Raw genomic sequence first — 27,286 nt, 5'->3', positions numbered from 1 at the left:
CAACTGGGTATGCAATGTTTAAGACAGAGTAATCCGACAGAACAGGGATGTCAGTATGAGCAGGTTTACATGGAAATTTTATCTGTAAAATCAAATCACCTTGTCTATTGAGTTTCTTATTGTAGGCTTCTGATTAGGTAGTTGGTCAAGGAACATGTTTTAGAGCCTTTTATAAAATATTCCCATTCCATCTGGCCAACTGGTACACCAATCATATAGATTATTTTTTTTAATAAAATCAAAAAGAAGAAAATAATAAAATCAAAAATTTATTTTAAAAAAGATCATTTTATGGTATTAGAGATGTTCTCTCTACTGAGTCTGGTAACTTTCTAAGGGTTTATAATATGAACAATTCAACTGTAAAACACACTAGTAGTGGGAGGAATGGGCAGTTGTTATTTCTATTATGGAATCATGTTTGCAATTTTTTGCTGAAGTTTACTGCTGAGTGCACTGCTATTGCCCGTTTTCTATTTTCTCTAAAAAGAATGTCCATTAATTGTCACACTAAAAACAGGGAAAATCAATTTTGGATTTCAGATACTTAAATTAAGTAAAGCTAAACAAACTTATTTACATGTCATATTAATGCTTTATTCACCTAAAAGACAAACCAGAATATACAAGAATATGGTGGAATTTGTGTGTAGAATACTGTACAATGTATCATGCAGTATGTTACAAATAAATATATTTATTACTTATAAGGTGAACATACTCGTCATTCACTTATTGAGAAAGGAAATGAAACAAATAACACAATGAAAAATACAAAAAATCTGGTTATTTTAATCTGAAGAACAAACATACTGAATCTTCGATATTTAATAAGCATACAGACACAGAAATAGGTGGTACAATTATAAGCAATAAGTATTAAAAAGCAAATGAACCTGCTCATAAGCAACCACCATTATGAAGGAATACATTTCCTGCCAGGTCCTATACTGACAAGTGGATCAAAACAGTGTTTGTCTATGTGATATACAAATATTTCTGAAACCATGTGAAATACTACAGGAGTATTGAATTACCAAGATGAGACGAGTATTACTTTAAGTACTGAGACATAAATGAACATATAAAAAACACAAAAGTCATAAAACATATCTGTAAACAAAAGAAACGATGTTAAAATTGGAGGGGAAACAAATAAATTAAATTAAAAGGATTTGACAGAAAAATAATAACCAAATTAAGACTGCCAAGGCAGGATAATAAGGGAAAAAACATTAAGGTCCAGGTGGCATAGTGCAAAATAGTACGGAAGAAACCTGCTTGCATATATGTGCAGCTGAGTATTTCTGAAAGTGAAAACTTCCATGAAGTTAGTAGTATACTTAAAGAGTCTTCAACCCACAATGTGTTGAACATGAAATGTATTCACAGCTGTGAATATGGACAACAATCAGCTGTATAATAGAATGATGACAATGAAAATTTGTGCCAGGCTGGAACTCAAACCCTAATTTCCCGCTTATTGCGAGCAGTTGCCCTACCATTAGGCTATCCAAGCATATCTGTCCAAAGAAATATTGCATTATACTGCCTGGGGGTGGGGGCAGGGGGGGGTTAGGGAGAGCAAGCGAGCTCTGCAGTATCATTTTGTATCGAAAACATGTTGGTTCAAATGGCTCTGAGCACCATGGGACTCAACTGCTGAGGTCATAAGTCCCCTAGAACTTAGAACTACTTAAACCTAACTAACCTAAAGACATCACACACATCCATGCCCGAGGCAGGATTCGAACCTGCGACCGTAGCGGTTGCGCGGTTCCAGACTGTAGCGCCTAGAACCGCTCTGCCACTCCGGCCGGCAACATGTTGGTCCAATGAAGTCACAGATTTCTAGGGGTGCAATATTTGATTGGGAATGGGTGACAAAACTAAAAATGCAGATAGTGCAGTTTCTTAGTAGGCTTAATGTCAAGAGACGATGCCTATATAACATCAACATTTAAAAAAATAAAAGCAGAGATGGGAGGGCGAACAACCTAATTTTGTAGCGGGAAAATAATGTACTAGTTCAAAGCCACAATTCCATGCAGAAAATTTTGCCAATCAGTCTCAAATCAAACACTGATACCCTTGAGGGGGGGGGGGGGGGGTTCTGTAATACTCTAGAATGTGTTTCCTGATAATGTATATACCAAGTAATGCCTTAACAGTCAGCAAGGATTTTGAATAAATGAACTACGGGATTCAAAGCTTTTTTTTATGGGTAATGGAAACCTGGAACTAAGTATATCAAAGTGAATGTCAAGTTTCTTGGTTAATTAAAAAGCTACAGGTTCACTAACACACCTAAAAATAAAATACAAAATGCTATCCAGCAGAGAACTGCTTTGAAATCCAGTTACACATTGTTCCACTGGCACATTTACATGTGTTGTTCTACTGACAGCTAATGTCACATCTGCATACAAAGCTGAGCAAAGGTAAAGGAAGCGTCGTCAGTTGTACTACCCATGCAAAAAGAGGAGGGGAGGAAGGTACATAATGTAGGCTAAACACTCGAATTATTTACAGCTAATGGTTCTATTAAGAAACAGATAATACTTAGGAAACTCCAGAATGAGTTTTTATTCTACAACAAAGTGTGCGCATATTTGAAAGTTTCTGAGAGATTAAAACATTTTCCCGGACCAGATTCGTCTCCTAGCCCGGCAAATAGACTTAATCTCCATCAAACACAGCTTGCGAAACCTTTCCGCGAAATATGGCACGTGCACCATTACCTTAAACTATGGAACTGAGTTGATTGCTAGTGTTTACAATCATTCAAGTACAAACTTTATTTGCAGGGAAACAAAACCAGTCTGATCTATCGTTCTAAAAAGCATCGTATATTTGTGCATAAGCAAGCTCTGCAAGTTTTGATTAAAATATTATCACTGAAGCTTACCAAAAAGTTTAAAATCACATTCGAAATACAGCGAATACTCCCATGATCTGTCCAAGCGTTTACCGCAACGCACAATAATTACGATCCACTGTTCACTGAATTCATTTTCAGAGCAAAGGGCCATGTCCAACGAATCGTAGTTCAATTTCTGCTGAATACAGTAGCAATTGTTTCTGAACATATATATTTTTCACTTAAATTCCTAATACACTGCTGACACACACACATCATTTTCGTTGCATATCTTACAGTTGATATACCGCTAGAAGCAAAACAATTGACAATACTCATTCTCTTTGTGGTGTTCACATGCAGAGACTATCTCGTAACTGTCAACTTTCCTGTAAGTTGTATTTTTTCTTACTTTTGAAATAATATTAAGAAATAAAACAGAAATACAATTTTTGTTCACAACTTCCGTGCAGTGTATAAATTCCCTGCAGTATCTAGTTAGATTTCTGTTTAGTTGTCCACAAAGGAATAGGAATGTCTTTACAGTGATTGTCTTAGGCTAAGGTAAAGTAAACAGTAAATACAAATTGTTTGTTTTTCCCTAAATCCGCATGATATCGTTTTATTGAGATGATAATTTATGGAGATGATAATATGTATATTGATTATTAGTTTTGACATTGGCTACAAAGCACCTGAAATCAATAAAAATTGGGTGGCGAAACTTTAGTGTAAGCAGCCCAAAAGATACTTTATGAAGTATTGTCATAAATTTTCGGTATAGAAGAAGGAAACTCTAAAAACAGTTGTGTTGATGATCAAAATATCATACGATATGTGTCAAGTCCAGACGAATACATATAGCTCGTGAAAACTACCACGACCACCACTTTTTATTGTTGTGTTAGAAAGTAAAGTAAATCTATATGCATTTAACGGCACCAGTCATGACTGGACATACGTTATGAAGTCGTACCCAATTCGCCGTAAACACCTAGATCACCACGCTGAAAATTCGAATCTGCTTTCATCGTATTTACCCCACGCTATTCGTACCATCGTATATGCTTCAAATAACACTTTAGTGTAAGTGGGACACTCGTTTGGCGATTCAAAATTTCAGTGAATGCTACGGTTATGTCGTTCACTTTCATAGTCTTGTTAAACCTTGACGTTAAGTATACTGACATGTATAAACATTAAACACATGACTTATAATCATATAATCACTTGCTTGTATTCAGTTGGTAATTAGATACTTACTATTTTACATATTTCGTATTTCCAAAGTTTTTTCTTAAATTTGTAACTTGGCTTCAATCATTCAGTCTAGCCATGAAGACTCTTTAAAGGTTGCACAAGTAGACTTTTCAAACCCCCATTCAAGTTTTACATGCCTGTATTTTCTGGAAGTTACCGTATGATGTGTGATGGAAAGTACTTTGTATTGTTCATTCCCCTCAATACTGTTCCAATAGTAAGTCCTGGAATGGAAAATTGACTTTCTTCTTTACTCCATACAGGCCCTAATCTCTTACCATCCCCACATGTTATGTATGTGTAATATATTGTGGCTTCATTACAGTGATCTCACAAGCACTTTTGAATGCATACTTTCTAAAGGTACATGAGAACCTTTCATGAGAGTAAGTTGTTACCCCCTTGCAACGGCTCCCATGTGATTTTTCCAGTCATCTCCCAAACAGTCTTTCACTAATCATACTAATTAATATTATACCAAGAATGTCTCTCACAGTTTTCCTAATTGCAGTTTTAAGAATGAAAGTATAAGAAAATGACAAACTTGTGCTTTGTGCAAGAGTTGGTGTCATGCGTGGGTTGCAGTCTGCATCCTTTGGAAGTATGTTATTCCTCATTTCTCATTGTTTTGAATTTCAAATAAGACACTGATACAGCTTCATTGAATCCCTTATTCTTTTCATTATTGCATTGTGAAACATGACTTCTATTACTCTCATTACATTGTTAAGTTTGTCGTATCATCAGTGTACCAGTTTTAGTGCAACATTTGTGAGTGGCAATAAATGTCAACAATATTGTACTTAAAAAGGACATGGCCAAATGTCTTTCCCAATCTGAGCTAGTGCTCCACTCAAATGATCCCCTCATTGATCGGATGGCAAACCCTACTCTTCCTTCCTTCCGTCTTTCAACTGTTGTGTGAATATTTATTAGTCATTTGTATATTAGCAAATTCTGATTTAAAATGGTATGATAAAAGTATTCAGAAATATTTAAATCACATATGAAATACAGTGAATATACCCTCAGTAAATGAGTTAAGAGAGAACAAAATCATGCAGTGAAGAAAAAATGTGGAGGAAACTTAGTGAAATGAAAATGGTCATGGACCTTAAGAGTATAAGTTCATACCTAGTTGATGATATCACCTGAGACACCGAAATTTTTGTGTGTGTAATATGTAACAAGTCAAGTGGCACTGTGGTAAGACAGTGGACCCTTAATTGGGAAGAAAGTGGTTCGTTCACCATTTACCCATCTGGATTTGGGTTTTGCATGAATTCACTAAATTGCATAAGGCCACATGCTGGGACAGTTCCTTTAAAATGATGTCACTGATTCCCTTTCTCTGCCTGCCTTTTCTGAATCCAACCTCTGTCTCTAATGACATCATTATCAAGGGGACAGTAAACTGTGATCTTCCTTCCTTTATACAATATGTAATGTTCTTAGCCACATGAACAATATACCATTAATTCAGAGGTTTCTTCCAGACAAATTAAAATGTAACAATGTTAGGTCTGAAACTTCCTGACAGATTAAAACTTTGTACTGGACTGAGACTCGAACTCGGGACCTTTGCCTTTCGCGGGCAAGTGCTCTACCATCTGAGTTTTAATCTGTCAGGAAGTTTCATATCAGCGCACACTGTGCTGCAGAGTGAAAATCTCATTCTGGAGTGGTAGGTCTCTCTACAAGAAAGGCTACTCCACCGATATCAATAACTATGGGTCAGTCTCACTCCTTACCCAATTTTCCAAAGTTTTTGAGAAGATAAATGAACTCAAGGACTGCAGCCACCTGTGTAGTAATGAAGTAATCCCAGTTTGAATTTCAAGAGGGCTGGTCTCTTGAGATACCTGTTTATAAAGTCACTGAGCACATAATAAATATTTTAAATGATGATCTATCACCAGGTGGTAGCCCTGGCTTATCAAAAGCATTTGACTGTATCAGTCATAAAATTCTATTAGAGAACTTAAATTTTTGCTGAAACGCAGTTGAGCACATGCCTGGTTTACTTCCTGTTTTAGAAACATGATGCAAAAAATTACAGTAGGATACTCAGCGTAATACACACAAGATGTAGAATGACATGAAAAGTTTACTGTTACCAGTCGCTGTTTAATTTTTTTCCACAATGATGAATTTCAGAGATTTAAATCTCATCATCAGGTGGGTTTATTTATATTAATATGACATGTGTTGTGTTACAACTTTAGGTTAACATGTGGCACTGCCTCCAGTGGCTACAGACACCTTTGTCTGTTGTAATATATAACATATAAACTGTCTTATTTATTTAAACAAAGATGGTGTCTAGAAATCACCATGAGTGCTCTTCAGGGTTTGATCCTCAGCCATTACTTTTCTTGCTCTATGTTAATTATCTTCCATTTTATTTGAATAGCGGGCAGAATTAGTCTGTTTTGGGATAGATACAATATTATTATCGTGCGGAGCCTGAAAGTGCCAATGAAGAGAACAGTAAATAAGGTTTCTGTAATAGTTATTACCTTTTTTTCCGCACATGGACTACATTTAAACTTGGAAGAAGCTTGTCCAGTTCTGCACTGCCAAAATACGCTATCTCCTGCTAACATAGTGTACCAACAAAAGTAAATAAACAAAGCAGGATGTTTGAAGTACTTGGGTGTGCACGTTGATGAGAACCTAAAGAGGAAAATCACGTAGTAGACATGCTGAAACATTTGGCTTCACGTACTTTTGCCGCAATTAACTGCCAGTTTTGGGGACATAGAATTCGTTACGTTCACATATTTTGCAAGTTTTCATTCAGTAATGTACTACAGCATAATATTCTAGGCAATAAGTTTTCATTTCACAAAAGAAAGAAGGCCTGATTAGAATTACGTATTGAGTTTACACATGTACATCTTGCAGACATCTGGTTATGCCACTGAGAATATTTTCCAGAGCCCCACAGTACATTTATTCACCACAGCTTCCCTTACAACACTTAACTGCTCTTTTAATGCACTACATCATATTAAGCATTTATGTACCATAACTTAAATGAATTCAGAAACCTCTGTCAGCTGCCATCATAAAAAAAAGTTAAAAACTTGTTGAACCTCAATTTATGTCTGTGAATCCAAATATATGGATAAATTGTGGAATTAATGGCTAAGTGTGGAAAATTCTGTGGTGGAAGGTGCATAGCTAGGCACTATAATTTTTTCTCTTCCGTATTCCAATCAAGGATAAGTGTGGGAACAATGACAGTAAACATACCTCCATTTAAGCTTCAATTTCTGTAATATTAATGTGACTGGCATTAAGCAAGAAGTATGTGAGGAGAAGTAATGGGTTTCTTGACTTCTTTGGGATGTATTTTGAATTGTAAGAGTAATTCTTTCTGTGGTGCATGTTTTTCCACTAGATTTGTTTAGTACTTCTGTAGTGCTCTCATGCTGACTAATTATGTTCCTGTATTTGTTGAAAACTACCCAGTGACAAGCCATTCACTGGCACTACTGCCTTTTTGTATAGAAGTCACTGGAAGAGAGAATGAGACTTTCGAGAAATTATAAAAAAATCACCACAGGCTGTCATACAAGAAGCACTGTATCACTTGACTCAGGTTTCATAGTGTTTAATACAGGAGGAGCAGGGTTCAAAGTCCCATCTGGCCATTCTCATTTAGGATTCCTATGGTTTTTACTAAATCACTTTAAGCAAATCGTGGATTGGTTCCTTTGAAAATGTCAAGGCTAATATCCTTTGCCATTCTTTCTCAGTCAAAGTTGCATTTTAATGACCTTGTCCTCTGTGAACTATTAAAACATACTCTCTCTTCCTTCCAGCAGCATTGTGCACAGCCTCATGCCATTTCCCATGTTCCAAATGTCTCCATTAAACGTGTATACTTCTTCTTTTGCTTCGCTTAGCTCCCACTGAACATCTGTGCAACTTAGATGCCCAGTGACTGATAAGCCAGTTGTCACTACAACATAAACTGAAGGAACGTGGCAGTCTGCTGCAAGAAAAGATACAAATTTTCAAGACAGTAAATTACTGTATAAAGGCACACATTGCTGTGTGAGGAGTCATCATTATTATTAATAATAATATTATTATTATTATTTTTATTGCTATTATTATCATCATCAATATTACCACCATTCCCCCACCCAGATAGTCATGTGTACTAGCATGCCACTTTTGGGATTCAGGTAGGCCCTCCAGCCCTGTATTTATCTGCCCAGTGGGTTAACAATGACAGTTGGAGTGCGGTCCAACATGGATGTGGTTTTTAGGTGGTCTTTCACTGCTCACTAGATGAATACTGGGTTTGTACTCACATCCGTTATCAGTTACACAATTCACAGACATTTCCAAAATGTCCCCCCACTTTCACTTGGGGTAACAATAGACACGGACAGATGGGGTGCACAAATTTCATCCTGGGGTAGAGGGAGAAGGGGCAACAGGAGGGGAATCAGCCACCCTGTACAACTAACATTACAAAATCCTGATTGACATGCCAATCCTATTATTATTACTATTATTATTATTATTATTATTATTATTATTATTATTATTTCCAAGGTGGAAACACTGGTTTCAGTCAGATCACCGAATTTAAGTGCTGTTGGGCGAGGCTTGCACTTGGCTTGGTGACCATTCAGGTTTGCCAAGTAGTGTTGGCAAACAGGGTGCATGTAGCCCTTGTGAGGCCAATTGAGAAGCTACTTGCTTGAGATGTTGCGGTTCTGCTCATGAAAACCCACAACGAACAGGAGACTAGTGTGCTAACCACATGCTCTTCCATAACTGCATTTAGCGATTTTTATCGTCTGAGGATGACATGGCGGTTGGTTAGTACTACTGGGCTTATCAAGGCCTGTTCAGATGGTTTGTTGTTATAATTCACATTTGGGTCACATTGGGCCACGCAATGTCCAGAAATGAGCATTCCAGGATTTTCATTTAGCCTTTCTTTGTGTCCATGTTACATTCATTCCCATACAATGGTGTATTTTCCTATCATCAAATCGAGTAGCTCTCATCTTTTTGGGTTTTTCTGCCTGGCCTACTTTCTAGTTATGTATTTTCTGCCTACAGATATTTTTGTATTGTCTTATCCCAGTTTTTCAAATCGTCTTTTACAGCAGCAATCCAATTTGTTGTTTTAATTTTAGCTGTTCTGCAAGTTTCATAGAACTCTTCAAGTTGTCTAGTTAATCTTGTTGGATCTGTTGTTTTAATATGACCATAGAATCTTAGAGTGCGTTATTTTATATTGGAAAAAATTTTGGCACATTTTCAAAAATAATAATTATTATAATTATAATTACTGATTAATAATATCCTTATATTATCCATCAAGCAGAGTTTGTGTACTACGTGTCACAAGATGTCTGTACAGGAAATTTTAGTCCTGTTGTCCTACATTTACATCTATGTATATAATCCACAAACCATCGTACAGTGTGTGGTGGAGCTTAACCTGTACCACCACCAGTCATTTCCTTTACTGTTCCACTTGCATATAGAATGAGGGGAAAAACTGCTGTCCATATGCCTCTGCATGAGCTGCAATTTCTCATATCTTATCTTTGTGCTGTTTACACGAAAATGTGTTGTCAGCAGTAGAATAATCCTACAGTCAGCTTCAAATGCTGGTTCTCTAAATTTTCCCAATAGTCTTCCTCAAAAAGGACGTCACCTTCCCTCCAGGGATTCCCTTTTGAGCTCCCAAACCATCTCTATAACACTTGCATGTTGTTCAAACCTACCGGTAACAAATTTGGCAGCCTGCCTCTGAATTGCTTCAATGTCTCAGTTTAATCTGACCTTGTACGGATCCCAAACACTTGAGCAGTACTCAAGAGTAGTTTGCACTAATGTCATATATCCAGTCTCCTTTACATATGAACCACACTTTCCAAAAGTCTTCCAATAAACTGAAGTTGACCATTCATCTTCCCTACCACAATCCTCACATGCTAGTTCCATTTCTTATTGCTATGCTGCATTAAGCCCAAATATTTCAATGACATGTCTGTGTTAAGCACAGCACTACTAACACTGAATCCGAATATTACAGGTTTGTATTTCCTACTCATCTGCATTAACTTACATTTTTATACTTTTAGAGCTAGCTGCCAATCATCACACCAACCAGAAATTTGGTCTAAACTATCTTGTATCCTCCTACAGCCACTCAACTTCAACACCTTCCCATACACACTCAACTGGAAATTGCTGCCCACCCTGTCCACCAGATCATTTATGTATAAAGAAATTAATGGCGGTCCTATCACAATTCCCTGGGGCACTCACCGATGACACCCTTGTCTCTGATGAACATTATCCGTCGAGGACAACATACTGGATTCTATTACACAGGGAGTCTTCAGACCACTCACATATCTGGGAACCTATTCCATATGCTTGTACCTTCATTAATAGCCTGCAGTTGGGCACTGTGTCAAATGCTTTTCGGAAATCTAGAAATCTGGAATCTGCCTGTTGCTCTTCAACTGTAGTTTGCAATATATTGTGTGAGAAAAGCTCAAGCTGAGTTTCTCATGAGCAATGCTTTCTAAAACAATGCTGACTTATGGACATAAGTATCTTGGTCTCAAGGAAATTTATTGTATTTGAACCGATAATATTTTCAAGAATTCTCTAGCAAACCGATGTTACGGATATTGATCTGTAATTTTGCAGGTCCATTCTCTTACCCTTATATACAGGAGTCATGTGCAAATTTTTCCAGTCACTTGGGACTTTGTGGTGAGTTAGAGATTTATGATAAATGCAAACTAAGTGAGGGTCCAATGCTGTAGAGTACTCTTTGTAAAGCCCAGCTGGGATTCCAACTGGACCAGCGAGTTATTTGTTAGTAACTTCTCTATGCCAGGTATGCTTATTACTTTGTCATCCATATGGCACTTTGTACAAAGGTAAAATGACAATATTTTTGTATGAATCTTCTGTGTGAATAATTTTTATGTGTAAAAAACTTAATCTTTTGTTTTGCTGTCTTCGACTGCCACACCAGATTGGTCAACGAGAGACTGGGTGGAATACAAAGGATCAGAATTTACTTAGGTTCTCGGCCAGATTTTTGCTAAAATATGGAGGTGACAGTTGTAAGTGTTGCACATAGATCTTTCCAGAGACACGTGAATCTCTACTAACCTTTGCCTGTCACCATTTGTGCCTTCTCTTTTAATCATGAGTGAAACAGCCTTTGCTTCCTCAGCATTTTCTAAATTTTGTTGTTAAACCATGGTGGGTCTTTTCCATCTGTAATACGCTTACTAGACATGTATTTCTCCAAACCACGATTTGCAAACTGTTTATACTTTGCCCATAATTCTTCTGTTTCCATCTTACTGGAACTGAGTGATGTCAATTCGTTGTCTGAGTGAGATGCTAACAACTGCTTATCTGCTCTTTCTAGCAGAAGCAATCTCCTAGCTTTCTTGACTGATTTATTAACTATCGTGCCCACAGTCATTATGATGACATTATGACTACTAATTCCTGTCTCTATACTGACACTATCGATAACATCCAGCCTGTTCATAGTTACAAGTTCTTAAGATATCTCCATTGCATATTGGCTGCCGAATTACATGCTCAAGACAGTTTTCAGAAATTGTGTTGAAAAGTACTTTGCAGGACTGTCTGTCTCTACCCCGCTCCCCTCCCCTCTCACACAAAGAATCCATAAAAGATGTCCCGGTTTATATTTGCTCCAACTAATATTGCATGATCTAGGTATTTATGTGCTACTGACCATAGACTTTCTTTGAATGACTCTAGAACTGTCACAGCAGAATTGAGTGCCCAATAAAAACATCCAACAATTAACCTGATTTCACCTTGACCTGTTATACACAACCAGATAATTTCACTGTCACACTCAACTTTGACCTCAATAGAGACAATATTTTTGTCAGCTGCAATGAACACTCTCCCTCTCAGTGGATAACATATTTTTATCAACTGCAACAAGCACTCCCCCTCCGATGGCATCTAATCTATCTTTCCAAAATACATTCCATGACTCGCTAAATATCTCAAAACTTTCTACTTTGGATCAACCAGCTCTCGGTCCCAAGAATAATTTGAGTATCAGAACTTTCTCGGAGAGTAGTAAATTCAGGAACTTTTTATGAGTTGTGAGTTGTCTTCACTCTGAATGTGGTCTGACTTCCCTATCTGCGTATCAACTGGCGAATGTTCGTCAGTGTACTTCAAACTATCGCCTAGCCTAAAAAATGTCCTTGTTCGGGTGGACGATGGTTCAATCCCGCGTCCGGCCATCCTGATTTAGGTTTTCCATGATTTCCCTAAATCGCTCCAGGCAAATGCCGGGATGGTTCCTCTGAAAGGGCATGGCCGACTTTCTTCCCCATCCTTCCCTGATTCGACAAGACTGATGACCTCGCAGTTTGGTCTCTTCCCACAAACAACCAAACCAAACTCCAAAATGTCCTTGTGACTCCACAAGTACTCTACTACCTAAGAAGCTGCTTCCTTTGTGCAGTGAACCCATGACCTGTCAAGGAGAGTTGTACAAATCCCCACCCAATAAAACATGTCCAGAAATCTGTAGCCAAGACTGTCACAGAGTTGACAAAGCCTTTGGTACAGACCCTCCATTCAACTCCAAACCAAAGGACCCCAATAGACTCTGGGAACAATTCTGAAAATTGTGAGCTCTGCTTGCACTCCGTGCGCAAGTTGATCACCCTTCACCAGCTCTACCAGTCGCCTGTGTGAACTAAGATGGTCCCACAACTCTTGTGACAGGCATCATTGGTGCTAATGTAGCCACAACTTGTAGATGACTTCACCCTGCTGACTTGATAACAGAAGGAAGGGCTGTCTCCACATATCAGATGAGGCCCCCCTGCCCTGGCAGACATACTGAGTGCACACTGGCTTCTTTCCGCCCCTGAATACTATCTTCCTAAGGGCCGCTATAATGTGCGTAACATTGGAACACCACCTGTTCACTCACAGGACAAATAGGCAAGGCCAGTTGACCAGCCTCCACATTGGCCCCCCTCCTTGAGCGACAGGAGTGCAGTACCACTCACCATGCACCCTGCTGTGAGGGCGGATCCACCATGTTGAGTACACTACATACCTCAGCAGCACAGCTCATAGGCTTTTTCACAACACCAATGCATTTCAGTAATAGAGCTTAAAACTATATTTTAATTATGCTTAGAAGTTTTAACAACATTTTGTAACAGAGACAAAATTAAGTAAAATAAATTACCATTTTGTCAACAGAAGCTGGAAAACAAGATTCCTAGAGTTGTAATTAGAGAATAACATGTAACTGACGTATTAAATTTGTCTCCCCATGGCTGTAAATACATATTTAGTCAGAGATGTGTTAACCTGAATCACAATTAAAATACTGCAGACTGAGAAGTCACACACTGTGCTCGTGCTGTAAAACCTGGAATTTGCACTGCACATTTGCCGATATTGTGTGTTTAGACTCAATAGTCCTTCAGTGTTGCACCGTTTATTCCATTTTCATGTTACAAAAAATAGTGAGAACAATAATTTACTGTATATGTGTAATATTCCAGATTGTCAGTAAAACAGAGGGGTCTTTCGTATAGACATGTGTTCTAATAACCTTCTTTTAATTCTCTTCATTTCCTTGATGTCTTTTTTTTCCAGATTTTTGAAGAATGGTGCGAGTAATATCAGTTCATCATTTTGCAAATCAGGACATCCATAAATGTGAGGAACCATTGGCAGTAACTACTGCTCCACCTGATCGTTTGCTGTTGGCTCAGGCCCAGCATGCTGTTGAAGTTCGTGGCTTAGCTGAGGGTGGAGATGTTCTGTTCACTTTTCCTACTGTAGATGAAGTACGTCAGATGGTGTATTGCTGTAATGGTAAGAAAAGAGACTTTCATGTTTAAATCAATTTTCTTCAGTGGAATTACTCTGTGATGTTTGTAAATAAGTATGGAAAAGCTGCAGCTGAATACTAACAAATCTAAGAAAATTATATTTGTTCCTTCAGCTATTTACCTACTTGTTCACTGTATTTAATAGATCCCATTTTGAAGAAGGAACTTCAGCCATGTGAAACTATTCGTGCTATTTTTTAACAAAGATAAGCACTTGTTAGAAACTGGATTAATAGTTAACTGTTGTTAAACTACTAAACACTATTGTGTGTACTCAGGTTAAATCAACTGTAATGTATTAAGATCATGAAGAATACTGATACTTCTGTAGTTGTATTAAGTGGTTCCTTTTTCTCCTTGATAACTCCTTCTGCACCACAGAGAAATTATTGAACATAAATTAGCAGTTAATTACAGACCTGTGGCATCTTTTGTTCAGTTGGCAGGTTCCCTTTATCTAACCAACTACCTCCTACTGTTAACTTAACACCTTTGTGATTAGGCCGGCCGGAGTGGCTAAGCAGTTCTAGGCGCTATAGTCTGGAACCGCGCGACCGCTACGGTTGCAGGTTTGAATCCTGCCTCGGGCATGGATGTGTGTGATGTCCTTAGGTTAGTTGGGTTTAAGTAGTTCTAAGTTCTAGGAGACTGATGACCCCAGAAGTTAAGTCCCATAGTGCTCAGAACCATTTGAACCATTGAACCTATGTGATTACATTGACATTTTTGCCATGGAATAGTAGTTATCTACATTTTTAGCAATCAAGTTCTGCTTACAATGGACATTTTTAGTTACCACGCAGTTAATGGGAATCTTCAAGCCTTTAATCTGTATAATCAGGTAATTTGTAGCCACAGTGCCTAATCGTGCATCATTTTCACTTTCTTTTGACTATTTACAGATTCCCTATCATTACTTTGTGTCTTATGGGAACTTGTTGAAGACCTTTGCACCAGAATACAAAACCGCAATGTTAACTGTAGACAAAGTTTCAAAGCATGCACAAAAATTGTTTTTGCATCATTTATGGGGATGGTGTAAATTGCAGTTCAACATTGACTGATTTTTACTGTCAGCAGCACAGACTACTAGCTGAAATATTGTATTAGAGCTTAACAACCTGCTGATTTTGAGTGTGATCTCTCATGCTTGCTCACACTCTTGCTTGTGAATGGAGCAGTTGCAGTGTAGTGGGGAATGGGGGGAATGTATGTGCACCATGTGGTTTGATAAAACAGGACAAATGCCACGTGTGAAATAGGGGAATGTATTTTGACAGTGGTGCCATCAAATAGCACCAGGGCGAGTTGGCATTGCATAACAATGACAATGTCTTCGCATTTCAATTGTATTCTGAGTAATCTTATAATTTTACACAAAAAGATTCATTTGCAAAATTTGTGGTGAACTGTAGGGTGCTGTCTACCATCAGGAAGCTTAATTTACAAAGACAGTTTATATCTCAACATGTCAAAGACTATGGAAAATGTGAAGGACACGAGCATCTGCAAGGTTTTAAAAGAAGAGGAAGCAGAAGAGTAAAAAATGAATCAATTGTGTTGTTCGAATGAGCTGCAAAATTACACTACTTTTAGCAGAGACCTTGTGCCTTTTGAGGAATAAAATAATACTCAGCAGTTGCAGCTGAACATTTAGGTCCCTTTCTGGTAAAATAATTTTTCATGCTGCCATTATCAAACATGACAATCATGTGTCTCATTCAGACAATGGCGTACAATGTTCAGTGGCAGGGTTTGTTGCATGTTCTTTGGTGCTGAATGAAAGTTAAATATTGGAGCCTCACAGCTGGATCTAACATTCATAGCAGTGTTGATGAAATTGTCGAAAATATAAGTTTGTCATAGAATTTATGTAGTGGCAGTCATGTTGGAAAATAAATCAGGATTCGTAGTGCAACTGAATGGAAAAAAGAAGAAGCTTCCAGTACCCAATTTGCACTGATCTGCAAATTAAGGTAATTGTTGTGTAATATGACAGAGAATATAAAGACAGTCTGGATTTCTTCAAGCATTTCTCTCAAGACCAATTTCCTCATTTACCCAAGTCTCCACATGGTTCCCCAACCTATTCCCTATGATGATGGAGGGAGGTACAGTACTTGCTGCTTGCAGGGCTGCACTCAACCACTGCTTTTGGAGTACATTTGCTGTGAAGCACAGTATTATATGTTTAGTGCAATGAGAGGAAAAATTGCAACACCTTTAAAGAGTCTATGCAAGATGTCCAATAATCTACTCTAAACGGAACTCATACTATTCACTTTTATTGAGTGTGTACTTTATTTACTTTGGTTGCATTGCCATAGAAGATAATTCCTTAAGAAAATAGGATATTGTCGTATCAAAAATAAGTTAGCACCATGTTGTTAAAATTAATAAATCATTGTTTTAAAGTCATCACAGTGATGACTCCTTTAAGTCAAAAATGTCCTGAACTGAGCCTCAGCTATTTTTGCTCTTTGTGTAATTGCTAGTCTTTGAAACAAATGAATGAACCTCCTGACACATGTAGCTTATTTCCACTCAATAATATGTTATGGAATAATTTTCTGATGTAACTCATCACTTGGAAAGAAAGTACTGATCACACAAAAGCGAGCTGGAAGAATGATATGTGATGTTCACTCACAGTTGTCATGTTGATACCTCTTCAAGGAGTTAGGCATTTTAATTGCTCCAGAGAAATACGTATATTCACCAATGAAATTTGTCATAAACATTCCATCACAATTTGAGAAGAATAGCAAGACGATCTCGGTTTGTGGAAGGCCGGCATATAGCAGATTCCATGTCAGTGTGTGAAGACTTATATTGGACAGACAGTGTGCACCATCAGAGATCGTTGCTGAGAACATCAGAGGCACACTCGACTTAGGTACCCCAACAAGTCAGTGGTCGCAGAGCACTGTTTGTCTGAAAATCACGAAATGGACTACCAACATACCAGGGTCTTGGTATAGACATCTAAATACTGGAACAGAATTGTTTGAGAGGCTATCGAAATTTGTACCAGGGACAGACTCATCAACCGAGATTGTGGCTATAACCTCAGCAAGGCGTGGGAACCAGCACTGAGTCTAATTAAAAAGATGCTCAGCAAAGAAAACGAACGGGTGACCAGGGAAGAAGAGGCAATTACACCGACGCCACCACAGATGCCGATGCAAGCGTCTCAGTGAGTGCCGATGTGCAGCCACGGGTGTGGACTGCGGAGAGAACACCTCACAGGGGGAGGGGATTTAAGACAGCCGCCCACCCTCAGGAGCTCAGTTCATCAGCTCATCTGACGATGGTGACATACCTGAGCACTGAAATATTGTGCCCATTGGACACTGTGGTTCGTTAGTACACCCGTGGAGTGTTCGAGTAATCTTGATTTGTTTATCCATGTGTGTATTCCAGTTTGTTAGTCAAGTGGACTGAAAAGAGTTTTATCCATAATATTTCAATCAGTTTGTGTCAACTTATGTCACTCTGTGATACCAGCAAGTTAGTTTTGCTGATGAGTCTGTATCTTCTTTCAGTGTATTTGGTGACAGAACAGTCCATTTATGTACTGCTGGTACTTGGTGTCCAACGGGCACACTATTTCAGTGAACAACCCTGTTTCCATCATCAGGGGCACTGAAGAACTCTCGGTTGCTCACTGAAATATGTCTGTTGGACACCGACAACTAGTTCTGCAGGTTTTATTTGTTCAAAATTGAGACCCCAAAACATAAACTGTTCTCTGTGAAACAGTTGTGGGTCTGTTCAGTTACATTTTGAGTTTAGTTTTCTTAGTGTAAAACACTTGTTTGTCATAAGCTTTCTATTGTGGTGGAACTAGGATTCAGTCCGTATTTGAGAGATACCATTAATGTCATAATATTTTAATTCCCGAAGTAGAATTTTATGGTCCCCTCAATCAAAGATGTAGTATCACTGCCAGTACACATCTGTATGAAGGCAGATGAGTTGGCATAGTGGAATAATGCAGGAACCTGCCACAGAAAGCGCGTGTGACACAAGGTTTGAGCAGACCCACTGCCGGAGGAATTTACCTGCAAGTGGCAGGAGGCCAGGTGGACCAGTGCTTACTCAGAGTTTGACCAACACAGACATCACCTAGCATATTGTGTCATATGTAGTGCCAAGTACTTAGCCACTAGCCGTTCATGCTAGCCATGTGCTGAGTTCTTCTCATGCTCATCTCTACATGTGTTCAGACTCTCTGCTTCCTGTAGATTAAGTCGCACCATGAGTACGTTTCCCTCTCATGGGGTTCTGTTCTCCAGTTATTACTGAACCACCATTAGCTCGTGAAATATCTGTGCCAGCCATGTAGTGAAGCAGCTCGTGCAGGTACTTAACTGCCATTGACAACGATTATTAAACATGTAATACCCCTATATTTTCTTTTCCCTTTTCCTAGTGTTCACTTGGGATACCATGGACCCAGCATTTCTGTAGTGTTGGAAGGAACAGTTGCACAGCAGCAGCAGCAGCAGCAACAACAACAAGAGCAGATGCAGGTGCTGATAACCCAAAATGCGGACTTGCTTTACGCCCTTGCCTCACTGTTGGGGAAGTTGTGCACCAGCTGTTCAGTTTTCTGTGCCGTCCCTTATGCAGTTTCCTGGTTTCGATGAGCTGATGGAAAGGTGGGAGAATTACTTGCATCAGTTTTTGCTGCACTGCTAGGTAAGACATATCATTGATCCAGTTGATATGGCTGCCTTGTTGTTGTTGTCGTCCAGCAGCACAGGTTTATATGGAGTTGTCCAAAATTTGAAGCCCTCCACTGAACCCAAGAAAGTTCCCTTTGATGAGCTTTTTTTGTTGCTTATGCAGTATTATGGGCATCAAATCCATGTGGTGGCAGTGCAGTTGCAGTTTAATCAGCACCACAAGTGCCCTGGGCAATTGTATGTGGCCTGGATTGCCAATTTGCAGGGCCTCTCACACAAGTGTCATTTTGAGTGTCCCAAATGTGGTACCTCTTATGCAGACCCACTAATTCAGGGTGTGATTGTCAAGTTAGCTCCTGATCATGATGTTTAGACTGCAGTGTTAGCCTTGTTCGACCCTTGTTTAGCCAGTATTGCCCAAGTTGTGGAATCGCATGAGCTTACAGCAGTCCTTTCTTAGAATTGATGGGGGTTTCAATTGGGTGTGGATGGTAAATAGCTCCCGGTGCCTCTCAGCACACCCCAGGTGACCTCGTCTCCTGCCAAGCCAGCGTATGTTTCTGCCATTGGCGAAGCCAGTGGAGTGGCATGCTGCATGCAGCTTTGTAATTCCCACCAGCAGCATTTTTCAGGCCCTCACCATCATTATCCTTCCACTCATTGGGTGAGCTAGCATCCTGGCCCTAATGTCATTTGTTGCCTCTTCACCACGACTGTCTGCACTTGGAGGCTGTGTGTGGGGTATACCAGTGGATAGGTAATTTTGCAACTGTTTGTGGCAGTTGACAGGCTGTGAGTCAGTCATCAGATACTCCGCTGTTTTCACTGGACTCTGGGCTGTCCTTGAGGCCTTTCATGTGACACATCAGTGTATGTTGTTTTTAGTGAATGGGTGACCAGTAGAATTTCAGGTAGATACAGGAGAGACAGTCAGCTTAATTAACTTAGATACGTGCAGGCTCTTTAAATGCAGAGAATTGCAGTGTTCGCTCCATCAGGTTATGTCTTATAGCAAATAGTGCATTCATTTAGAGGGAGAGGCTCGGGACCAATTCCCCATCTCCACATGGGGGCTTGATGTGTTTTCTGTTTTTGGCTTCCAGATCATTGATGAAGTGCATTCAGTGTCTCAATCCATTCCTGTTCATGATCTGGACTCGTTACTGCAATCCTACAGCCTACTATTTGACAATACCTTGGGCCAAACAGAAATTTTGAGGCACATGTTTCTCTTAAGCTGTCAGTCAGTACCCAAATTTTGTCATCCCTGAACCATTTCCTTCACCATGCGCAACAAGATAAAAGCTGAGCTGCAGCATTGGCAGGATCAGGGTATCATTTCTCCTATTTCGTCGACTCAGTGAGCCACTGCTTTGGTGGTGATTGTAAAGCCCAGTGGTGCCATGTGCCTTTGTGGTGATTTTAAACAGATGATCAACACGCATTTTGTTGTAGGTTCGTATCCTGTTCTGTGGCAGACAGAGTTTTTGATGAAGTTGTCTGTGGCCCCAGTATTTTTTCCGCATTAACTTGCACGACGTTTATCTGCAGTTCATGTTGGATGCGATTTCTTGGGATTTCCAGGTCCTCAGTACCCCCTTGGGCTTTACTAGTTTAATCACTTGCCTTTTGGGATATCATCTACACCAGGAATTTACCAATGGAATTTGGAACAGTTGATTAAGGACATTTCCTGTTACCTTGATGACATCTGGGTCACAGGCTCTACTTGGGAGGAGCATTTATGAAACAATCAGTTGGTTTTCCAATGTCTTCTGGAGAATGGCCTTCATTCTAAGTGGGAGAAGTGCTGTTTTTTCTCCTCAGGTGTGCATTTTTTGGTTCATGTGCTTGGTAAAGATGGTCTTGCCCCCAAATACGACCACATCAAGGCCATTGTCAACACACCAGTGCCCAAGAACCTGAAGGAGCTCCTGTCTTTTTTGGGTAAGATTTGGTATTATGCTCAGTTTGTTCCCCAGGCCATGCATGTCTGCAGCCTCTTAACTGGGTTTGCCAGAAGGGAATGGAGTTTGTCTGGTCTGAGGATTGTTAATGGGCTTTTTAGTCTATCAAGCAGTGTTTGTACTTTGTCCCCTGTCTGGCTTTGTTTATGCTGGGTAAACCTTTAACCCTGGCCTGTGATGCATCCAAGTATGCCACTGGTGCCATTCTGTCCCATCAGAACCTGGATGGCACAGAACAGCCCATTGCTTAAGCACCAGAGATGCTTTCTACTGTGCAGTATTATTATTCATAGGTGGAAAAGGATGCACTAGATGTTATTTTCAGGGTTAAAAGTTTAATGTCTTCTTGTATGGGGTGAATTTCCTCCACATCATTGACCACAAGCCACTGATATCCTTATTTGGCTCTTGTTCCAAGCTGCCAGATAGGACTATCCCCCAGTTGCAGTGGTGGGCCCTCTTCTCAGTAACTATTGATGTGACATTTGTTACTAACCACTGCCAGCATGCCGACAGTGATGTGTTGTCGTGGCCACCAGTGGAGCCTGATCTGGAGTTTGATTGGCAGGCAAACCCTTGCGGCAAACTCTGTCGGATTGTCTGTTGATGGCATATGAAGTTGTGACCTCCGTAGCCATTGGCCCATTTTTCTCGCACGTCATTTCAGTGGTCCAGCTGGGTTGGCTGCAGCGCTTCTCTTTGGTGTGGATCAGATGTGAAATATGTTTTTTCTTGTACATTATCAGCTCAGTGCTGTCCAGAAGGTTCTTATGCTTGCCACAGTGGAGCAATGCTGTCACGTGGTCATTCCCCGGCATTTATTACACCAATTGCCGCATACATCACACTGGGGTATGACTCATATGAAGGCAATGTGACGTCACCTCTACTGGCTGGTGATTGATTGTGGCATTGAACATCTGGTGTGTTCTTCCTGGGCATGTGTACAGGACCAGGCTGCACCAGTTCTCTCCTTAGCCAGTCCTGGAGCACCCCTGGGACAGGGGGAACTCTTTGTGTGCAGCATGTGGTTGTTGGAGGTCGATGCGTTGTCCAGTTTCCCGTACATAGCCAGTCTGTCCTCCACATCACAAACTGCTGTGGTTCATGCACTGTCGGCTATTTTTGCCATTGAGGGATCCCCCAGGACCATGGTAACTGACAACACTCAGCAATTTGTGTCACAAGAGTTTGAGGACTTTTGTGTTCACAGTGGTATCCAGCATCTGACTACCACTCCATTTCACCAGGCTTCTAACTCAGAGATGGAGTCCATTGTGCATAAGTTTAAGACCCAAATGAAGAAGTTCCATATCTGCCACTTCCCATTACGATGCATTGTCAAGCTTTCTGGCCATATACGGGGCAACGCCAGTCGATGGGTGCAGTGCAGCAGAATGTTTGCATGGGTGCCAGCCACAGCTTCTCCTGGACTTGCTGCACAATGAGTCACATCCCACTTACTGCCATAGACTGCCATGTTTTCCTACTGGGGGCTGCCGTCTGGGCCCAGTCCTTTGGGCTGTAGTGGGGGTGGCTACCAGTTGTCATGCTGGACCACAAAGGTCAGCAGTTGTTTGTTGTGGATGTTGGTAGGGAGCAGCTGACCCATCATGCAAATCAGCTAAACCTGCATCCTGTTGGAGCATTACTGCTGTGGTCTGCTGGTGTGATGGGCAGCTGGTTGAGTCACAATGTTATTTTGTGTGAGGGCTTGCACTTGCAGCAGCAGCCCACAGTGAAGCCCACACCCGCGCCTCCTGATGTGGAGCTCATGAAATTTGACCTGCCACCCTCCTCCCCCTCCCTCTTGCTGATGGGGGAGGGGGGGGGGGGGGCCCTCCACTGCTCGCAGCAGATGGCGAGTTCATTCCATTCTCATGGGATTCTGTTCTTCAGCTATTATTGAGCCACCATTGGGCCATGAAGTATCTGCACTCATCATATAGTGAAGTTGCATTGTGACACCTGTGCAGATAATGAAAAAGATTTTGACAAGATCATAAAATATACAAATAGTATAGTTTTTGTTCTTTATCTGTCAGGGCTTACTTTTTGTCATCATGTAAGGAATTCTCCACAAAAAGAATCCCTTACAAAAGCTGTACAGAGAGTAGTTACACTGCTCCGTGTAGCTGAATGAGGTTTTTTATTGTAAAACACTTTCTTGGACGTAATTGAAGGTGATTTTCATATATCCATTTGGATATACTGATGCCAATGTGGCATATTTGAAACTGTCGGTAAATATGCCTTGAGTCACTGACTGTCAGCACAAGATTGTAGGCCTGATATTCTTATCATCAGTCATGGATTGGATAACTTCATGACCAGTAAATACTGCTGTATTCATGTATTTGTGCCCACCTGATGTAATTAATTAGTTTGTTAGTTTCCATGTCTTGTAGATCATATATTATATTCACCATAAATGTTATCATGCATAGCCTGTCAGTTGCACAGAGACAAGAGACAATTAGAGAAAGGCTGAGAGAGAGAGCACACACACACACACACCTCCTGGCAGATTACAGGTTTGAGAAACAACTTTAATATTTGTTTGAATACACTTATACTGACTGTCAGACATTTTATTTCAATGGGCAGATCATTGAAGACTTCTATAGCTGAATGTTGCACTCTTTTCTGTGTAAAAGTTAAATTCACTAGAAGGCAGTGCTGTTTAATGTTTTCAATTGTTTAAACAGATGTCTGCAAGATGTACATTTTTGAACTTCATGTACAATTCTAATTACTATCTACAGCTACTTAATTCTCCTCAAGCCACTGTAAGGTGCATGACAGAGGGTACCTTGAATCACTATTACTCATTTACTTTCCTGTTCCACTTGCAAATAGAGTGAGGGAAAAGCTACTGGCTATGTGTCTCTGTGTGAGCCCTAATTTCTCTTATCATCAGGGCCCTTACTCAAAATGTACATTGGCAGCAGTGGGATCGTTCTGCAGTCAACTGCAACTCCCTTTTCTCTAAATTTTATCAATATTATTCTGCAAAAAGAATGCCATCTTCCCTCCGGTGATTCTCATTTGACTTCACTTAGCATCTCTATAATACTGTCGAACCTACCAGCAACTAATCCATCAGCCCGTCTTTGAATTGCCTTGATGTCTTCCTTTAAGCTGACCTCTTGGAGAACCCAAACACTTGAGCAGTACTCAAGAATGTTTCATACTAGTGCTCTGTAAGTTGTCTCCTTTAGAGGTGAACCACAAAATATGCAAAACACTGCTCTGAAAACCTTTAGGATGACAAAGATAAAGTACGATAATATATTAACTACTCAGTGGAAATGAATGAAAGTGCAGTTGCCTGTTGCCAGAAGATTCCGAGTCATACACAGAAAGCTGAAAATCATATGGCTTGAGGTCTGCATGACTGTAGTACTAAACAGGGCTACCCTGCAACACAAGGCAGTTGAAGGAATGGGAAAAGACAGTGTGTGTCTATCAGCAAGCAGTTGTGGTGATCTATGATTGCGTCCTTCATTAGAGCACGGCCTGGAAACAATATTTGGATGACTTCACATGGGGGTGGATCATCAGGAAACTGGTAGAAGGGTGAAGTGTGACAAGTGTAGCCCAGTAGTTTGGTATTGCTGACAGCATTGTTTCACATTCATGGGGAGCATGGAAGCATTCCAAACCATAGGCATTGCCGCCAGAAGGAAAGAAGGTAGTCAACCATGGCCACCTATAGAAGCAGATGACTGCTACGATGTGCAACAGGCAATAAGGGACCCATATCAAACAACAGATGCAATTGCAACCATAGTTAACAGAGTTAATAAAATTCTTCTGGGTTTGAGGCCGTATTGTCATCTGTAAAATTCCGACGTTTCGGCCACTGTTGCAAGGCACCTTCCTCAGGGTGTATTGCTAACTGACTGTGACAACGGCCACAGAAGCCTACGTTTACATTTTTAACAGGACTGCAAGCATGCAATCTTGTGCTCCACAGTGAAATGGCAACTGCATGGGGGTGGTTTCTTTGCCCAGTGAGCATTATGTTGTGTTCCATTGACACCCGCACATTGGCAGCATCTTTTGTGATGGTGCCAAGAGCATAGGAACTGGACGAATGAGGGGTGAGCTCACATGCTCTTCTTGTATGAGAGAGAATTCAGTGTGGATAGTGATTCTAGACATGTCATGCGGCGAGAGGTGGGAACACAGTAATACACCCAGGAACAGTGTCAAACCTAACCGTTTTAGTGATCAAGGTGTTATTGTGTGGGGATACATAATGTTGCATGGGCACACTGACCTCAAAATTTTTGAACACGATACACTCACCAGTTGACATTATTGTGACTCTGTACTCCTTCCACATGTGCGTCATTTGAGGGGTGTATTTGACCCTGACCCTATCCAAGGGATGACAGAGTGTGACTGCATCAAACGGCACTGGTGGAGGAGCTTATTGAATGAGTGTACTCACCTCCAAATCCTTGAACGTGGTACACTTACTGGTTGATGTTATTGTGACACTCTACTCCTTCCCTATTTGAAACTTTTCAGCCATGTGTTTGGTGCTGGCTTCATTTTTATGGATGACAGTACACGACCGTATTGAACAGTACAAGAAGAGCAGCTCTTGGAATGAGAGCATATTCAGCAGATGGACTAACCTGCCCTTTCCCCCAATGTAAACCACATTGAGAACATGTGGGATGCATAGGGAGACGTATTGTAGCACATCTGGTTGTAGCACTGACCATCCAGCAGTTGTCAACTCCACTGTAGGAGGAAGGGAATGCCCTACCTCAAGAGCCCCACACTAACTTTATTGCCAGCATGGGAGCACATTGCACAGCATGTGTTGCTTTTTGTGGTGACCACACACCCTATCATAAAACCATGTCCCACCATTTGTAATGTGCAGGTGACCATCATAAATTTGTGCAAAACTAGCTAATACTTTAAGGGAAACATCATTTACCATTTTCACTATGGATTCTTCTGTCTTCAGTAGTCATGATTGTTAGGTTTAAAAACAAAATTGGAACTATATGGGTTCAAAAAAAAGAAATTCAGAGTATTCATATGATTATAAAGGACATTTATGTGAGGATTCTGATATTATGGACATGTAATGAGAAGATTGTAAGCACCATTTCAAGGAGCTGCAGCTGGTGAGGCATGTTAGTGCCTTCCATTACCTACCATACAGTGATAGCTCACCAACATGTTGATGTTTCTTTTGTGTTTATGCACTATCCAATAAATTATGTGTTACATTTACAAAAGGTGAGTTTAATATCACCGCCAGTGTACATGCATATGGACGTAGATGAGCTGGTAGGGGTCTCACGGCAGAGTAGCATCATAAGCTAGAAGGCACTGACAGAGTGTCGTATGGGCATAACTGTCAACACAGATGTTTTCTTGTTGGCAGTGAAAAACTGGGCCAGTCAGTTCTTATGCTCTGGTCAACTAACACGAATGTGGCTGCAGCCGTGTGCCATGGTCTTGGTTCCAAGTGCTAGTTGTTTCAGTCATTCGCACTGATCATGTTTGGTGGTTTTCTCTGTGCCAGTCTCTTTGCAGTGTTCTGACCCTCTGCTGCTCCATAGATTGACCTGAATATTGAGTTTTTCTTCTTCTCCTGGAACCAGCTTTCAGGTCGAGCACACACCATTGGCTAGAATAGTGGTGTTTGTGCTGACAGCATGGCTTTGGGGCATTGTCATGTCTGTTCCAACAAAAGTGGTGAATGAGGCTGTTTTTCCACATGTGACACTTTTATTTCATTTTTTTTTTTTTTTCATAGTGTTCATTGGTGGCTACCACGGACCCAAAATTTTTGCAATGCTGGCAGGAACAGTTGTGTCTCCAGAAGCAACAGCATCAACTTTAGCAGAAGCAAATGCAGAAGCTACTCAAACAGAATACAGAATTGATCTACTCTCACACCATACTGGTGGCAGGCCAGGGACCTGCACAAAAGCCTCCTCTTCCACCACCCTCATACCATTAGCCAGTTTTGATGAGTGTATGGAAAGGCAGAATTACCTGCACTGACTCTTGCTGCACTGCCAGGTAAGGTGTATTGTTGATACTGCTGTGCAAAATTTGAAACCCTCTACTGAGCCCAAGAAACTGATATTTCAGGATTCTGTCAGTTGCTGACACAGTATTTTGGATATCAAATGCATGCGGTGGTGGCACAGTTGCAGTTTAAACGGTATCACAAGTGCCCAGGGCAGCCACTCACAGCCTGGATCACTGACTTGCCAAGTCTCCTGTGCAATTAATTGTCTCCAGTGTGCTACCACCATGTATGTGGACTCATTAATTACTGACATGATGGTCCAATGAGCACACAGCCCTGAGGTCCAGACTAGGGCCATGGCCTTGTCCCACCCTTCTTTAACTGAAGTTGCCCAGATTGCTGAATCACATGGACTTACAGCAGCAGCAAGGGATTTACTTTCAGACAATCGACAGGTGGTGAAGTTAGATACACATAGTAAGCAGTCCACAGTGCACAAAGGGGCTGGCCAGGCGATCTGGTCTTCCGCTGAGCCTCAGTGTGATGATGCCATTGACGATGAGCTT

The 27,286-nt window shown here is 40.5% G+C and overlaps 1 protein-coding gene across 1 annotated transcript in view; it reads left to right on the top strand.

Annotated features, from left to right (window-relative positions):
• Positions 1–3,459: 3,459 nt before the first annotated feature.
• LOC124722046 (Hermansky-Pudlak syndrome 3 protein) overlaps positions 3,460–27,286 on the top strand; it is a 166,455-nt gene continuing 142,628 nt past the window's right edge. The window contains exons 1-2 of the mRNA XM_047247236.1: positions 3,460–3,591; positions 13,811–14,032. Of these exons, the coding sequence (XP_047103192.1) occupies positions 13,822–14,032 (211 nt within the window). The 5' untranslated portion in view covers positions 3,460–3,591; positions 13,811–13,821. The remainder of the gene's footprint in view (positions 3,592–13,810; positions 14,033–27,286) is intronic.

The sequence above is a fragment of the Schistocerca piceifrons genome, chromosome X, assembly GCF_021461385.2.
Source record: "Schistocerca piceifrons isolate TAMUIC-IGC-003096 chromosome X, iqSchPice1.1, whole genome shotgun sequence".
Taxonomy (NCBI): domain Eukaryota; kingdom Metazoa; phylum Arthropoda; class Insecta; order Orthoptera; family Acrididae; genus Schistocerca; species Schistocerca piceifrons.
Note: the sequence above shows the minus strand (reverse complement) of the source record. Positions and strands in the feature narration are given on the sequence as shown.